Source organism: Argopecten irradians, chromosome 4, assembly GCF_041381155.1.
Source record: "Argopecten irradians isolate NY chromosome 4, Ai_NY, whole genome shotgun sequence".
Classification (NCBI taxonomy): Eukaryota; Metazoa; Mollusca; class Bivalvia; order Pectinida; family Pectinidae; genus Argopecten; species Argopecten irradians.
This window is the reverse complement of record NC_091137.1, coordinates 43448468-43467690: the sequence shown is the minus strand read 5'-3', so window position 1 is coordinate 43467690 and position 19223 is coordinate 43448468. Positions and strand designations below refer to the sequence as shown.

The window sequence follows — 19223 nt, the reverse complement described above, 5'->3', positions numbered from 1 at the left end:
TCATTTATGATAGAAATATTTATTATTTTATCATAATTTATTATCAAGATTGATTCTTATGTAAGAAATGAATAAAAAAGAACTCTTAATGGTAAATTTCTTTCCGCATAATAATTTTGAAATCGTCCGTAAAGTGTCATTACCAAAAAGTGTCCGAAATAACGTGAAAGATTTACGCCTTTATCCCTTCATTGTACGCTGGTGGTTACTAAACGGATTCGTTGAAATTATTAAGGGTTACAAGCATGACATGAAAATCGATCGAAGATGGCTTCAGACATCATACGATTGCTTGGATCTCTGTCCTTGTCTGACGAGCCAGTTGAAAAACTTGAGGAGTTAAAGACCGTGTTATTTGCTATTCATCCTTCTGTTTTAGAAAACCACATTGGCAACGTTTCTTTTCAACAGGTGTTTACACTTTTGAACACAGAGAATGGGTAGGTACATAATGTGCAAAAATGAAAGTACAAAAAGTTCTGCAATGTACATTATCTTATGGAAGATCTTTTGATTTTTGCTTTAAATAAAGTATCACAGATGGAAGAGAAAAGTTGGTATTTCAAATAAGCTTTTAATAGTTAACCTTTTTTAACAATGATATTCTGATGCCAGGTAATAAGAGCGGAAAAATGCACGACCACTCACTGACCAGGGTTCGAATCCTAGACCTCCAAACACTAGGGCTGGGTATTGGAAGGTCTAAAACGATACGATACGTATTGACAATACACTGAAACAATACACGATACGTATTGACGATACAGTGGACCTCTTTTTCAAATTCAGTTGACCAATGTGTTTTGAATATTGTGACAATAAAAGACAATTTTGATAAAACATTTTATAACCAGGAAAAAATCGGTTTATCATCAGTGTTAATTAATATATGTCAATTTGTATTCTTAGTTATGAAAAGGCATTTCTAATCCATCTAGGTGACACAGATGCCTTAAACACTTCCAATTGATTGAAATGCTCTTACTTGAATGATGTTTTAGAATAAATTTTGTTTGGAATTTCCTATTTCTATAACAAAAACAGTAGGGTGAGATGTAAAACGATACAGCGATATACAACATGTTTGCGTATCGATATTCGATACACTGGTGAAAACCGATACATATTGGTATATCGATATATTGATCCAGCCCTACCAAACACTAGCCGAAGACTCTTCCATTTTAGTAACCTGGTTATGGATGATTGATTCAATCCAGAATCATTACACACCAAAGTTTTGTTTACACCTGTCATGGAATTTGACTCCAGAGCCCATTTTACTAAAAGTGTTTTGGCATGGAGGCCCTAGGTTTGAACCCTGATCTGGCTGTTCATAACTACCAGGTACAATCTCTTACCCTCATTTACAAAAAAGGCATGTTTTCCATCACCTGTTTAAGTGTAAATGATGGTTCTGCCATAGGGCCCAGAGGGGAGATTCTTAACTATAAGGAATTTCTTAACTATATTTTCCCATAGGAAAGCATTACAGACATTACGGAAAGCATCTTACGTTTTTAATTTAAGCATTGAAATCACTTTTTTTTAATTTCATCAGGGTATGAAAGAAATTTTGTTTGCAAACTGTTTGAATCCACGTAGCTGCTGGTCATGATATGTCTACTGTATCATATCCAGATGGCATCTTAAGTTTTACCTGTTATCAAATGTTGTAATGTACTCTCTCTGTCAATTTTTAGTGCAAGCATACTCTCGCACTATTGTTTTCTTTGTCGGATGTGGAGTCTGTGTACATCTGTTATGAGCAGGTTCCAACTGTGCATGTGATATCGGAAGTCACTGTCTTATACTGTTTAATAGATTTCGCCGTGATTTAGTGATACCAATCTTTCGAAAAATAAGAGATATCTGTCAGCGATGTTCTTCTGTATATTAACAACAGTGACATTAAACAGTGCTTAACACATTCGTTTTGTGTAAACCTCAAGCGGTGTATTATACAAACTCTTGCATCGGTCATGATATTCTAAGCATCTGACTTAACTTTGGAAACCTCCGGAACAATACAATGGAAATCAGTAAATGTAGTCAATAAAAGAAAGTGATGAAACAGATAATTTTGATTACAGGCCAAAGACATTTACAGTGTTTCTCAGCAGATTACATTGATTTATTTCACATTATCCTAGGTCCTAGATATACATGTACGTTGCACTATCGCTTACTTACCCCATAGACTATAGACAGCATTTACTATGGTTTTAATGAATATTTATAAAATCACCCAGCCTTGTGTAAGAGAAAAAGAATAAAAAATATTATACAATATCAGTCGGGGTGCTTGAGCTTTACATCTGGGTCGTTTTCGATTATGCGGTTTGACTGGTTGGACCTAGTTGTTCGTTTATTAATTAAGGACGGACCTGGTGATTTTGTATTGTTTTCAGACGAGCCTTGACAAAGCTCTCACAGGCCTGTATGAAAAACTGCAGGTCTGTCAGGATTTATACTTGAAATAATGACTTTAACCAACAGTCGAACCGGTTGTTCCAAATAAACAAAAATGGCGAAGATGTACCCAGAGAAGGCATTCAAGCATGACACAGGTAAGTTACCATGTGTACAGAGACTGGACACTGCTGTAGCAGATGACTATTTTGAACAGCGAAACAAGTCTACCGTATCAATATAATAAGATAACAAACAAACTTCTATGTAACGAAGAACACAATTTACAATGTTCAAAGTAATTTCACATTTATAGTTCTAATGAAGTAAAGGAAATTATTTATTACAATACATCAAGGACGTGGAACCTCCCGAAACCGATCATGGTCGGTGCATATAATTTCGGCCGGTTTAGAGAGGGTTCGGTTTGGAGAAGTGAACCGAATACCGATTATCATCACGATCCGGATTTAATCGATCGGAAGTCATTTTTTACACTAGTGCATCGCATGTATGCCTAGTGTTCTTTAAAACCTACCGATATTGATTGTTAATGTGAATGTTATCACAAAAGAGAGAATCATACGTTTAAAAGGAATGGATTACAGCAAACTTGACTTTGTTACCGCTTATAAACGTAGTTTAGTTAGTTGCGTGAATGTTCTCGTCTGCAACCTAACCATGTTACATACGACCGATCGCTTCCGGTTACGTCAAGAATCAAATTATATGGTCTAATTACTTACACGATGATCAGTCGATGCCGGTCATTATATGACATAGTCATTTTCTTAAACAATACATGGCTTCGGCTTCTTCATACAGATAATTTACGTTATCCGACAACTACATATGTAAATAAAAAAACAATGTGTGATTTGAATACGAAACTCCTACAGTAAACAAACCGCGTGCACATGGTAGACCTTCGTTAGATATCTAAACAATAGGCATGATTAAATAATTGCACCACCATCTCGGGTATAATTACCGTGTACCTATAGCCTTCACATCTGTATACATGCCCCAGGACATGGCATGCGGCAACTATGGTACAGGTACGTGTGTATTTCACGGTCGGTTGATCAGACCTCAATGCAATCTAACAGTGTCGCTCAGGTAAGGCCGGTTTTCAGAAGTGTATTTTAGTTACATTTGACTATTCCGATCTAAAAATCGGTCCGGTATTCGGAATTGGGAGGGATCGGTTTTGGGAAGTTTTATATACTATTAATAAAGAGGAATTCATTCCGTACATGACATCCATGTTCGGTTTCTAGAGGTGATCGGTTTTGAGAAGGTTCGGTTTTGGGAGGTTCCACTGTACATCAATGACGTAAACCATCTCCTTGCAATAGTCCCAAGGATAATGAGCAATAGTGCTGACGTCCACCTGTTGCCGAGGATGATTTCATATAGGCTTGTGAGTACATGTATATCTGCAGGTTATTTATAAATTAGTGGTTACAGTTTTGTACGTGCAAAATATTTCACAATAGAGGCCTTATAGATGCATATTGTGCTCGAAATTAAAGTTTTAGGAAGTAGTTAGCGAGCACTTAATGTCTAACAGACATAATTTCTATTTTTTTTTTGGTGATTGTATTGTGTAGCATGTTTGTGATCATTGGTTGTTCTTGTTTGATAGTTTCAGAATACGAAAGCGTACCTTTATAGTAATTTGTCTATTTCAGAGAACAACTGGAGTTATGTTGTGAGATTCTCACCCGTCTGCTGACAGCTGTTGGACCTTCAGGAGTCCTACGTAACTTCTACACAGAACTGCTGAATGGCCTGTCCCACAAAGCTAAATGTGTTCAGTGTCTTTGCCTGCAGCAGGTAATGCATAATTTGATAAATTCAATTTGACAAAATCATTTTAATCACTTGATTAGAAACAATTTTGATTACAGTTGGCGAGTGTTTAAAATGTCCTGACATCCGTTACCAAAAGTCTGCCACCTCTGGATCACAAGTTCTAATCTCATGTGGGGCAGTTGCCAGATACTGACTAGAGATCGGTGATTTTTTCTGCTGGGTCACTCTGGCTTTTCTCCACCAATAAAACTTTTACAGTGGAACTTGCTTGAAACGAACTCGGATAATTCGACAACCCGGCTTAATACGAAATACTTTGCCGATCCCAGCCAAATTCCTTCTTTATCTTTGTTTAACAAACTCGGAAAAATTCGAAAATGGAAAACTCGAAAATACAAAATAAACTTTTGGTCCGAATGACAAAAATCATACATAAAATGTTAGTATAACTCGAAATGAGATTTTTTTGGTCACTGAGATTGCTGAAAGTGACGATTTCTTTTTTCATAAATATGCCGTTAAGCGGCATTTCAAAAGCCGCTTACAACTACAAAACATGGAAAACTGTTTAATGTCTAGCCATTAACCTAAGTTATATTGTATCAACAATCACCAGCGATAATCAATTGTAAAGCTGCAGTACATGTTCATTACTTACATAAACACTACCCCGACTGAAATGGCGACATGATAAAAAAACAGGTGCTCTCGGCCGATCGCAACTGTCATATGAATGGTGTGATCACTCGAGCGGAACTCATCTCTAGCCACCTGGCACTGTGGTCCAAATGCAATCACAACTTGGAGTTGTACACGATATATAGATGCGACAATTATTTAGGTGTTAGTGCTTTGAACTTTTTACTCAGCAAAGTAGGCTTTACACCGTTCACCAGCCACCATTGTTTGATTATGACATGCGCAGAATTACTTTCTACAAAACTTCCTATGAACACATGTGTCTCAGTGACGTAGGTTATGTCTGTTGTTTCTTTGTGCGTGAAAAAATTGTTGTACCTGCAGTTGACGAATCAATATTTTGGATTTATTTCGGTTTTATTGTTAAATTTGGCAACCACCATTGACGATTTTGATATTTTTCTTGCTCACATCGTTTTACAACACGGAACAAGTAGATCTATTACCATGTAAAGAGATCGTCAGTAGACTTATTTGATAACTCGCTTAATTCGAACCCTTGGATAACTCAAAGTTTTATCTCGGTTCCTTCGAGTTCGTATTAACCGAGTTCCTGTATGTCGTTGATGTATAAACCAACCATATATTATCATGTTTATGTGTTACTTTTAGTTACTGTTAGTTGGAGAGGATACCCAAGCTTTAGAGGAAATGGTGAGACAGGATGATATTTTACATCAGACCATCCGACTTATCACCTCTGACAGCCTGGACGTCGCTCTAAAAGCCAACAAGGTCATTTCATGTCTAGGTATGAAAATTTGTGGTGAAATTCTTATCATTAAGTAATAATTTGATGCATGTGAATGTTGTATTCTGGATTGTTGTAGTTTCCTTCATCATATGTTCATCCATCCTTGATACTCTATGGGTTACTATCACTAGTTATATCCACCCCTGGAGTATCTCACGATTACAGAGAGAGGGATGACAGGGATCAATCTAGCTCTGATTTATTACCGTTTATGGGTAAATGTCCCCTCAAGGAATGAATTCCCCTCTGGCCTTAAAATTCCCCTAAAGATTTAAAAATTCCCCATTTGAAGCTAAAAAATGACTGTTTTTGTAACACAATTTCCCCTGTGACTTATTTTTCATTAATTTTTTAGACTTTTGTTTGCAAATTTCTTCATATTTATCATACAGCTACTGCATATTTTATGATAAACTCAAATTTTTCATTATTGAGCTTAAAATTTTGCTATACTAAATCTAAAAATAAAATTAGTTGTTTTACAGTACTTTTTCGCCAAAATGAATATAATTTTTGACCAAAATAAGAAGATTAAAATTCCCCTATATTTCCCCAAACTTTTCCCCTATTTTGAAAAAGGGTAGTTTCCCCCAAAACCTAGATTGATCCCTGGATGACCAACTTCAAAGCCATAAGTCAACCACCCGGTACTATTAGTTCTGATTCTTTTGATGTACATGAAAGGATCAAATTACCTGTGTCGACTCTGTTTTACTATGAGATAGTCTAGGGATGGATATAATGTCAGTGATAGTAACCGATGGAGTATTGAGGATGATGGTCATCATTATTACTTTGAACTTCGTTATATCTTTTTTCTCATGTGTATATGTACAGGCTTATTGGATTTATTGTAGGTCGAAGTGCCACAGGTTTAACTGCATTGTACACTACCACACTCCTACAGACACTGCAACAGGTGATGGACCAAAACGAGACGGTCCGCTTCAGAGTGTACGAGGTGAGGGGTCAACTCAAGGTCAAATTCCTGACCCTGAATTTACATTTTTGCTCTTTTCTTCTTAAGTTAACTTGAAAGTTTTCACATAAAATTGACCTGAATTCACATAATCTGGAAAAAAACATTTAACAAGACTAAAATAATAAAAATAAATTAGACAGTGTACTTACTACCTTTTAGAATAATTAAAGATGCTCCACCGACGACAGAGCATAAATGATAATCATCATTTGAACAATAATTGGTGTGTTATCGTGTATATATATGTCTAATTAACACAAAAAATAATGAAAAATAATTTATTTTCCTTTGGTGCATGCGCAATCAGTACATCAATCCATATAGAATATAGTGCCACAGAATTTTTTCGGGATGCAATTAATTATTTTTCATATTTTTAACTTGAAGTAAAATTAGAAACTCAAACTTTTCAACGCTGGTAATGGTGTAAAGTAAGTAACTGAAGAAAAATGCTCCTGTTTTTTATAGTGAAAAAATACCATTTGTCAGCGGTGGAGAATCTTTGCGTGATATCTTAATTACATAGATAGAATAATAATTTATGAGACAATAATCTTCATGTGTTATACTCATAGATACCAAAATTATGAAAAACCAATTTTTGCCCAAAATTGCAGTTACAAGCCCTTTTGTTCATTACTGAAAACACATTAATTATACTGCTAGGAATTTTCAGTCAATTTTCAAATCCACAAATGTTTATCACTGTGAACATGTTTTGAAATTGAAGTCGTGAAATTTAATTGCAGCGAAAGAAAGTTGTTTACTGTAGCCCCTCAATATGATATCTCTGACAGTAAGTTTTATCAAAGTTTTACCCACAGATTGTTTCAGATTTCTTTTGTTTTTTGTTTTTCACAGCTGCTGGTCAAGATATGCCAAATATCTGTGGTGGCCCTTGAGTACACACACGAGAGTGGCATGCTCCAGCAGTTACTGAACGAGATACATAAAGACGACGTCTTGGTCCAGCTGAACTGTATAGAACTGCTATCTGACCTAGCCATGTCTGAACACTGCCTGGTGTTCCTAGACCAGCAAGGGATCATCAGCAAACTGGACAACATGATGGCGTCTGTCGAGTCAGATCCAATGGCAGGCCTCCTTCTCCCAGGTAGAGTATAGATGCTTTTATTTGCAGGGCAAGTTTTGCCCAGGTTGTTCCATAATGGGGTCCTCCTCAGATAAGATGGGGTCCCCTATTGTAATAGGAATGGAGTTTCAGAAAAAAAAAGTCCTTTTCTTTTTTTGTGCTGGGGGGGGATTAAATTTCACTTTATTATCAGTCAAGTTAATTTTCAGGAACTTTTATACCTGCAAACAAAATGAAAAGAATGATAAAAGAAAGATACAGGTAACCTGCAAAGCTTATGTCCCTTAAACGAAATGAGGAGATATTGATTTTTCTCCATATCTTCTGATTGCTAATCTAACTATTATTATTATTTTTGTTCTTATTTCTTCCACTTTCTCACACATGTGTTATTACATACAATATAAGTACCAAAGAAATTGTGTGTCATAACCTTGATACATTAGGTAAATGAATATTGCTCTTGAATGTGCATGTGTTTGGACATCAAGATCGTAGCTGATTAAAATTACCTTTATGAGGGTTTAACCCATCTAGGAAGTTATAAGCCTCATTTTCATCTGAAATTTGGATGTTCATATTGTTGTGTTGTGTTGCATTAAAACTTACATGTTGTGCTTAAATAGACAGCTTTCTGGATTATACAGGTTTTAATTACTATAATTAAGAAGCAAAATGCTAGATAAAGAAAGTCAGAAAAGATAGGAATCCGGATTAATCCAATAATGCTAGATCTCGATCGATATTGAGAAACTTCTGATGGGCAATACAGAGATCTAATGCCCGACCCCTATATGAGTCTTTGCAAGTTACGCCCTCGAATAAGGGCGTAAGTTTGACGCTTAATTACGAAGTGAAAACTTACAAGAATGTCAAAAAAAAACATGTAAGCATGAATCAGTAGTTATCCATGAACACATCCTGGTATAAGAATAGGTATGACAAAATATAAATCCACAGAATAATCACACATTTTAGAGCTGACCCATAGCAATCAGGTTCAGCACTGTTAATCTAGGTTAAATCCTATTCAAATTTTCGTCACTTCCAATTTATAGCACGTAGTATCAAGTGGAAAGATAATATTAACAGTGGTAACCAAGGTTGTATACATGTATATGCATGGAAACAAGTATTTTTAATCAGTTCTGATTAATTCTGGAAATATTTAAATAAATTAATGCATTTTAGTTGAAATACTGCAAGATATTTTGTTGATAATGATATTTTTTACTTTCCATCACCATTCCGTAATTTGTAACTACCAACTAAAAATGGCGACCGGGTAGACTTACAAATAGTGGTGGGACTAAAGAAATGTCTTAATTCAGTTTAAATGTGCATTAGTGACATTTTGTATTTTGGATTTAACATGATTTTGGATAATTCTTTCAGGATGTGAAAGGTTAGTGTAAACACAACTTGAAATTTTGAATTTATGACGAGCCCATTTCTGCACCGTGTGAATCCTGCCTCGATTGTTAGAGGTTAGACACAACATAATGGTCAAAAGTGTCTCGTCGTGCTATACCTCTAACATTGTTGGGAGTAAATCCGGATTAGACAAGGACTGTGGTTTTAACATGTTATGCTGTAGTGCTCTTTCTATGATGTATGAGAAATTTTCCTGTTTTTCAGGTCTTGTAAAATTCTTCGGAGGAATGGCTAGGTTCCATCCAAAAGAAGTTTGTTCGGAAAAAAGTGTATTTATGAACACAGTATTAGACAATACGAGAAACCCAACTTTATCCAGTATGGCAATACAGACATTGGGCTTCATCGGTACCACTCCAGAGGGAAAAGTGGCTCTCAACAAGTGGGGTGAGTTCTACATCTCTTCAGGTGATCTCTGGTTGGGCAATAATTATAAAACTATTAATTAGGCTGTATTCCGTCTTTGCATATTTTAATAAAGAATATTTTCCCCTGCAGGGAGGTATTGTAAAATAATGTGAGTTTCGTTCAGAAAATAATAATGTCGCGATCAATACTTTCTTGCATGGGAGATAACTCTGTAATATACAAAAACGAAATAACATCTTGAATAAATGTTTATTTCATATGAGGTTTTTAAAAAAAAATTCTATTTAATTGAAATATAAAAATTAGTATTTTCTCAAAAATTAATTTAAGAAACAATTTACAGAATTTAAGTGTGCCGCTGTATGACAACTCAATTTTTTAAGAATTTCAATATATTGCCCAAAAAAAAAGAAAAAACAATGGTTGGAAGCACCAATTTGTTATGCTACATGTATGTTCAAATTCTGGCGTAAATTTATTATTAATTTACCTTATCTCAAGATTTTACAATATATTGTGCCTTACTTTAATTCAATTAATTAAGCCTCTGTATGAAACAGGGAGGGGGATGTCATGTAGTGTCCCATCCTACCCCCATATATAGAGACATTGGTATATATGTCTAATTTCTTGTTTCATTATGTAATCAATAAGCTTTATCAGTGTCTCTATAAATAGTGTGTTCATTTTGTGTTTGTAGGTGGTAAACTGTCCTCTTCCATTTCTGATGTTGGGGCATTACTGAAAAGTGGCACGACAGAGCTGAAGATCAACGCTTTACAGTCAGCTGAGAGATTACTTACTCTGAGGGTACGTATGGTAATCCATCCTCTTTACTCTAGGGGTTCCGATCACTTACGATCTCTACACCCCTGGACTATCTCATAGTAAAACTGGAGGCAACAGAATAGAACAGGTAATTTAGTCATTTGATGACGATCAAAAGAGCCGTATAACAGTACACTGTGGTTGACTCTGTGGCTTTGATGTTAGACGTCGCTCTCTCTGTAGTGTTCAAATGAAATATTTGCTAGCCTGTGATTGGTCAAATGTTTTCCGCTGAGCTGCCTTCAATTTCACTATGAGATAGTCCAGAGGTGTGGAGATCGTAAGTGATCGGAAGCCCTGGAGTATATGTATTTTATATGACTTAACATAGTTATGCCTCCTGATGTACAATTATATCCATTCTTTCTTGAGTTGAATTTATCAAGCAATAAAGTCCAGAAACCCTTTCTAAAAATTCCTGTATTATACATGATTTCCATAGATCTGTTTTATAATGCTCCTTAAGTATTCTGTATTTGCAAATTGCATAGTTATCTGTCCTTGCGGGGAGGTATTGATTGTGACATCATGTTTTTGCGAGCGTAACGTCATATTTTTACGAGAAAACGACATAAATTGCACCCACAGAATAATAATGTCTGAATGGATACACACCCACAAGGGAGCTAACTCTGTAATATTCTGAGAAGGAATATGTATATTTATTTTCTGTCACAGGTTGAAGACCAAACAACAGAACTACTGACTCTTACAGAGAAATGGTTTAACCTTCTGGGCCGTGAGCCCCTAAGAACATTACTAGAGATAGCCCAGCAACCATTCACAGACCTCCGCTGTGCTGCCTACCAGGTTTTCGTTGCCATAGCAACACAGCAGTGGGCACAGGAAAGTATGAACAGGTTTCCGGGTTTAACAGAGTTTTTAATGGACAGACTGACTGAGTCAACCAAGGAAGGCAAAGATGCCAAATATGAACTGATCAAAACCCTAGCAGAATCGCCATTTGCTGCCAACTGTTTCGGAAACCCATTTTATGTGAAATTAAAAGCCTATTGTGTTCAAGGACCCTACTTTGTACGAGCCCAGGCGGAGGTCGCCATGGAAGGGGAATAGCCTGAAATATGTTATCAATCATTGATCATAATAATTGATATACTGTAATCTGGTTTTAATATACTTTAGTGTGTTTAAATATTCATTAATGAACTACTGCAGTAAACCAGAACTCTTCCATCAATCTGATCAAAATTCATATCCGTTTTCCCACTTGGTTAGTTAGAGACATTTTGAGATGAAATTACATGTATACCAAATAAAAAAAATTATCCTGGAAGCACTGCAATTTTTTTATCACATCCACACTTCAAAATTATGAATGCAGTTTTGTCATTTGAAAATATGATAGGTCATGAAAATGTCGTCCATAACAGGATGTTGGTAGGTCCTTCCTTTCACGAAGTAAGAATAATTATCTGTATGTTATCAGATTGCACAACATAATCATATCACCACATTTCATGTTCTCCCAGATGATGTCGCACTGTTGATGAAAATACCTTGTTATTTTGGTGAAATTTTCATTTTGTATAATATGAGTAGAATATTTTTGCACAACTGATTATGTCAAATTTTCCTATTTTAACTACAATGTACATCGTACTTGTCTACTCAAGGAGTTCAGATGTTAACTTAGGCATTTAAGGGTTAAAATACACTGCAACCTAAATAGGTTATTACCATGTTTGGGTTTAAGAAACTTTGAAATGTTTTCAGCTTTAAATACTTCTAGACACACCAATATGACTAATAAGATATATAGGTTTTACCTGCAATAAATGTAGATAAAACCTCTAAATATATTACAAGGGACATAACTCTTTCAGCTTTATATAATGATGTAGATGCCCAGAAGCATGAAATTGTAATAATATCAAGCAAAGTAGCCCGAGAGATGACCTGGCCCGATACTAAACGGTGTCGGCTTATTCCAGGTTTTCGAGTACTTCTGCGCTCTGGCCCTAAACCAGACATCTAATGTCTAAGTCTGGTGTCAGGGCCAGAGTATCTCGGGCTACAAGCAAAGAAGCATTATTAACGAACAAATTGTCCAGGTAATATTTTTTAATGGACAATATGAAGTATTGATCGAATAACAAGGTAATTATAACCTCAAAATTTTACTGAATGTCCTTCAGAATACAACAATTCCCCACAACCTCAGTCCTAAACCCACATACCTCTTACATACGATCTTTAAAGAATATATAAGACATCTGGTGTTTGTTATTATTTAAATCAATATCAATAATTTCTTTGTGTGTTTAACATATGTATTTTCCTGTCCCATGCAATGTTCAAAGATTTGGATATAAATGAATTATATCATTATTACGCAAATACATGTATATCTTTGCACGTTTCATGGGTGCTTTAAATACCAAGTCGTATCAAGAAACATATTTCAACCTATTGAACAGAAGAATATTATTTCCTTGTTGATCATTTACATAATTGATAAACATTAATTGTTCTAGGATTGCAATTAAACCAAGGCCTTAAAATTGCAAAAAGATAAAATGCCCTTTTTGTGAATATTTAAAGTATATATGTGTAAATGAATATCATATACTGAACTGTCCAACCTTGGCTTAGACAAACTTGTATAACTTAAAAACCCTGCTTTATTTAAAGTATTTTGCTTGGCCTTGTCTATCTTTTCACTATTAGGTTTACCGGTAGGTTTATTCAAGTAAACTTACCATATCCAACACAATAAGCTCCCAGGCTGGTTAAAAAATGAATATTTAAGGAATGTTTATAAGAACCAGATTTAGGCTGATCTTTTATGTAATTATTGCACAGAGTTAATCATTCATCAATTTACACAAAAAAATAAAATAGAAATCCTTACAGTTTTCATAGTTTCTCTTTGTATTTAATTTTAAACCAATTTAAGAGAAATTGGGGCCTCAAAAGGAGGAATAGTACTTATAAGGACATGAGGGGGAAGGGGTTGCTTATTGGGTCAAATATGGTAACTACAACTATTATCTTTATCTTAAAGTATAACTTCTCTGTTTTTCATATTACAGAGTTATCTCCCTTGTAGAAAGGTATAAATCGTGATGTCATTAATGTTTGAGAGAAACTTGCATAATTTTCTCTGGAAGCTACGATGTCATAATCACAAATATGTCGCATCCACAATTTAAACCTATCTGCAGGGGCAGATTATTCTGAAGTATGCAAAGACGGAATAGACAAAATGAAATCATCATTTTTGTGCAAAATTTTTCTTGCAATAAAAAAGTAAAGCTGCTTGTAATATTGATACCATATATACGTACAATGTATTTGCAGATATTTAAGCCACCTTGGAAGTGAAATTATTATTATTTGTATGTTTTAATCAAATTAAAACTTAGATCTGTCTTATTTTATTTTGTTTGGTTCTCATTGAAAAATATATGTGATTCTGCATGGTTCTAGATAATTTCTGTGATCTCTATTTTTAAGTAGGGATGGGGGTGTGTGTGTTTAGAATTAAAAATGAAAATTTATGTTATTTTAGCATTTCTTATAAGTACTTTATTTTGACTGGTAAAATTGAGTTAATAACAGAATAAAATTGATATACAAAGTGTATTTCATTCGAGTTCTTGTTATCATATAAAATCCAAAATAAAATCTTACAATTTCAAAAAGGAGAGCAGTTTTAGGTCATCAGACCAGAAGGGTCAAACTGATCTAAAGTCTTCATGTTCTATCCGTCATTGTCTGTACGCCATACGCCTTGTGTAAACTTCTCATTCAAACTACTTCTCAATAACCGAAAGTACTATGGTACTGATATCTGACCAGTACATAGCATGCTGAAACCAAGTTTTTTATTGAATGATCATGACCTTCATTCAAGGTCACAGGGGTCAAATCATCCTCGATACTCCAGGGGTTCCGATCACTTACGATCTCTACACCCCTGGACTATCTCATCGTAAAACTGGAGACAACAGAACAGAACAGGTAATTTAGTCCTTTGATGTACATCAAAAGAACCGTATAACGGTACACTGTGGTTGACTATGTGGCTTTGAAGTTGGGCGTCGCTCTCTCTGTTAGTCTTCAAAGGAAATCTTTGCTGGTCTGTGATTGGTCAAATATTTTCAGCTGAGCTGCCTTCAATTTCACTATGAGATAGTCCAGGGGTGTAGAGATCGTAAGTGATCGGAACCCCTGGAGTATCGAGGATGGGGTCAAATAGGCTGAAATCTTTAAAGGCCCATTAATTTTCCGGAGCAAAACATAAAGGTTTCTTAAAAAACATTAACAACATCAGAAAATGCATACCGATGACCTAAAATAAGGTTACGACACCAAACATATGCAAGATTTCCTGTGTAATATATGAAATCAGTTGCGAGTCAATTCGCTGTTTTGCCGTCTGGCACAGTGATAATCAACCTACGCACAGTATTTAGGACGACGGCGGGAAACATCATACGACCCGCGTTATGAAAATATACATTTTATTTATTTTAATCAAATCGTTCAGAAGGTGATGATAAATGTAGTATTAACGGTAAGTTAATAATTTTTAAGACTCTACAAAATTATCGATCTTGTTTTACATTCCCATTTTAAAAAATAAAAGCCGTTTCGGACAGGTAGTGGGCCTTTAAAACAACTTTTTGTGAATAACTAAGAGGCCTAGAGGCCTCATATTGGGCCTGTGACATGCTGGAGTGAAGGATTACCAAGTTTATTCAAATGAATGACTTTACTACCATTCAAGGTCAAAGGGGTGAAATAGGTTAAAATCATTAAATTAAAGGGCTTCTTCTTGTAAATAACTAAAGAAGCCTAAAGACCTTATATTGGGCCTGTAGCATACTAGGACGAAGGGCAAAGTTTGCTCAAATGAATGACCTTGACTTTCATTCTCCAAAGACTGCTTACATATATCAAAACAATTTATAGCTCCCCTGACATCCAGGACAAAATAAGGCACCTAGATCTTGTTAGACGTTTGTTGATTCCTAATTTTGTCACAATGTGTCTCACTCTTTCTTTTGTTTGTTTTTTTATGTCATCTGACCGGAAGGGTCAGGATGACCTATTGTCATCATGCACCATCTGCCGTGCGCAAACTTTTCATTCAAACGACTTCTTCTCAATAACCGAAAGGCCCAGGGTACTGATATTTGGCCTGTAGCATGCTGGGATGAAGGGCTACCAAGTTTGTCTAAATGAATGACCTTGACCTTTATTCAAGGTCACAGGGGTTAAAAAGGCTAAAATCTTTAAACAACTTCTTCTCAAGAATCAGAAGGCCCAGGGCCCTCACATTGGGCCTGTAGCATGCTTGGATGAAAGGCTACCAAGTTTGTTCAAATGAATGACCTTGACCTTAATTCAAGGTCACGGGTCAAAAAAGCTTAAATCTTTGAAACGACTTCTTTTCAAGAACCAGAAGGCCCAGGATAACCATATTGGGCCTGCAACATGCTGTGATGAAGGGCTACAAAGTTTGTTCAAATGAATGACCTTGACCTTCCTCCAAGGTCACAGGGGTCAAATGGCTAAAATCTTAAAATGACTATGTTGTATTGTGCCAATAGTCAGATGACCGTTAAGGCCCATGGGCCTCTTGTTCTATCTTTACATAAATCTGCTCTCACTCTCTATCTTCTTTTGTTATATATGCAAGTCTTTAGCATCTCGAGTAGGTCTACAGTGCTTCCTTTTCTCAAAATCACTATGCATGTATTCCTACATCCTTGATATTCCAGGGGTTCCGATCAAATTCATGGACGTTAAACAAATCCAATACATCACCAATGAGGAGTTGATGAAAATATTTTTAGGCAAGAACATGCATTTAATAAGTAAACACATTACTGTTAGATCAATTTGAGTAGTTCTAGAGAAAAATTTCTTTACTACACTGGCAAGGGCCAGAGTTCGGCATACAAGACATCCGACCACTATGTGTAGGCTACTTCATATAGTGGTCGGACATACAAGACATCCGACCACTACTGACAGTACGGATGTCTTGTATGCCGAACACTTCACTATACATGTAGTAAGCTTTTCTGGCATATCACAGTAAAACCAACCAATCTAATTTCTGTTAGAACTGTTTTTCTCCGATATATGTGCAAATTTTAATGCTCTATATTTGACTGAATCGTCCCTTTAAAAATCATTAGAATGGTTTATATTACATGTTTTAGTTGACAGTGACTTGCTTCACGGTCAAAGAAAGATAACTCTTATAAATGTAGCTATTCCACACATTTTTTTTCGCTTCCAAAAGACAGATTGAGAAACGGTTCTTTAAAGAAGAAAAAAACAACAGATAATCTTCCAATTTATTGCTTCAGAATTAGTCTATTTTCTGTCTAATTATCCAAATCGCAACCTTCAAAAAATTAAATTTCCCACTCATTAAATATAGTAAAAGACCAAATACGCATGCGCTGAAAGTTAATATCAACATCCGGTTGGTGTCTGAGGCAGGTAGAAAATGTGGTGGTGACAGGTTTGCCTGCTCTATGGCAGGGCTGCTCGCGTTCCTAGTACATATCATGTCGGAGCTACGGACGCCAGTGGTAGAGCCAAACGACAAGAGGAGAGACTGGGGATGTGTAACCAGGTAAAATTACTTCTAAATGAACCGGCATGGCGGCATTGTTGATTTGTTGTCTATATTAGAAATATAGGCCTATGCGAGGATAAATGTAACAATGAATAGATAACATGTTATCTACAGTACGTGTGTCTAAATAGTTTCATCGATAACTTGATGATCGAGATTCAAAAATTTATCATATTCATAATCTATTGACACCGGGCAATATAATACATGTTCGTACCTTATACCCTAATCAGTTAATTTAGAACTACTTTTTCAGTTTCGTTTTCATATTTGGGGATTCTCAATTTTCGTCTGGAAAGTTCCTTGTTCCGTTTCTTAAAAGTTTTATTTCCTTTTAATTTCTTATTGGAAATATTTTGCCATTTTCAGTAGCATATATGGATATTATATATATATATGTAAGATTAGAAAGCATACAATTGAAACTAAAAGTGTAATAATAACTTTAAGTTTAAAAAAAAAGTATGATAATGTAACCTCACGGTATTCTTTTGTGGTTGACTGCCACTTGAGCCCTAATCATAAGTTTGAATGTATTAGGTAGGGGTTGAATTAATTTACCGCAATGCAAATATATTGGAAACACAATCTTAAAATGATTACAGCTTAAGATGTGACATTTATATATATATATGTATAATTAAACAAGAAAAGTCTTGGTAGTGGTGGGTTGAAGAATCATCAAAATTGCAGGTTTAAATACTAACATTTTACATTTGTCAATATATTTAACATTAGTTAAAACTTCCTGGAACTTATTAGATATCAATTATTATATGCATGACTGCAAAGCATTTTTTACTGACCTTAATTACGTGGTAATTATGAATTAGAGGACTTAAATTATCGCTTGGAGAACATTGATAAATGTCACATCAAGCTGTCATATTTAACATGCAGTTAAATTAAGTGTTTTGATAATTCAATTAACAGGACTTGAAATTCATCAAATATTCCAGTTGTAAGTTTACGCTTGAAGCATTGAATATTTTTGTGACATAATTGGCACTATATGTTTCTCAGTCACTTTCTCTGTGTTAGGTTTCGTTTGAACATCTTTTTACCGAATCCATATACATGACAGTTTTGGACGTCTGTCCTGTAAGTTTTTTAACTTCAGGGAAAATCTACCAGTTTTCGTTTTTCTGACATAACATGTTTTGAATTATGTAAATTGTGAAAGCATACTGCATAAAAGTATATTTAATTTTGAAATAATGATAGTAATTATACTTATACTTATTCGGCCATGGGATATATATGTGTATGCCTGATATCTAATCCAATTGACACTAACATCTTTTGTCAATAAAATATTTGGAAATTGAATCAAATATAAAGATGCTCCACCGCTGACAAATGGTATTTTTTTCCCTAACGAAAACAGGAGCAGGCAAATTTTTATTTTTCTTCAGTTACAAAAGTTACTCACTACGCCATTACCACCATTGAAAAGTTTGAGCTTCTTATTTTACTTCAAGATAAATTTATTAAAAACAATAAATTGCATCCCGAAAAAATTCTGTGGCACTATGTTCTATATGGAATGAAGTACTGATCGTGCAGGCACTGGAAGCAAAATCAATTATTTTATATTATTTCTTATGTTATATTATACAATTATCAACCTATTTCCAGGTGGATACGGTGAGTTATCAACCCGAGTAAGTGATATATCCCGAGGCCGGAAGCCGAGGGTTATATCATTTACAAGGGTTGATAACTCACCGTATCCACCTGAAAATAGGTCGATAATTGTTTTATTATATGAAACTTACATATATTTACCCGGCTCTTCAAAAAGAATTAACTACAAAAACAGGATGGTATATGCAAACTTTCTGTTTACAAAAGTAGTTACATGTAGTAATAATGGTAAATATCCAAATGCTCCTTGCTAACGGTGTAGACTCACTGACTGGTAGAACCGGAATATTGTATCAACTGCAGCCCGTCTGGCATTCTTGAAAGTTTTCCATAAATTGAAGTTTGCAGTTCATTTCTGTTGATAACCGTTGATCGCAGTAAACTTGCTGCTGTCCGCCATAATAATGACGTCACAATAGACTGTCCCGACGTCATTGAATGAGGGAAACTCCCGTTACGCTATATTTGGGTACGACTCGACATCAAAAGTGATTATGACTTCATATCTCAAGGGAGTTTTCCTCGATCTATTTTTGACACAGGTTACTGGACTCGCGAGAGGTAT

At 35.2% G+C, this 19223-nt stretch overlaps 2 protein-coding genes across 2 annotated transcripts in view; both read left to right on the top strand.

Moving 5' to 3' along the window:
- The first annotated feature begins 137 nt into the window (after positions 1–137).
- On the top strand, positions 138–12379 carry LOC138321768 (26S proteasome non-ATPase regulatory subunit 5-like). The gene is made up of 8 exons (XM_069265714.1): positions 138–440; positions 4107–4251; positions 5542–5680; positions 6541–6644; positions 7527–7779; positions 9397–9579; positions 10262–10371; positions 11068–12379. The coding sequence occupies exons 1-8, from the start codon at positions 268–270 to the stop codon at positions 11461–11463; spliced, it is 1503 nt and encodes a 500-aa protein (XP_069121815.1). The 5' UTR covers positions 138–267; the 3' UTR covers positions 11464–12379.
- A 4464-nt stretch (positions 12380–16843) lies between these two features.
- Positions 16844–19223, top strand: part of LOC138321767 (uncharacterized) — a 40049-nt gene continuing 37669 nt past the window's right edge. The window contains exon 1 of the mRNA XM_069265713.1: positions 16844–17008. Coding sequence (XP_069121814.1) covers positions 16908–17008 — 101 coding nt within the window. The 5' untranslated portion in view covers positions 16844–16907. The remainder of the gene's footprint in view (positions 17009–19223) is intronic.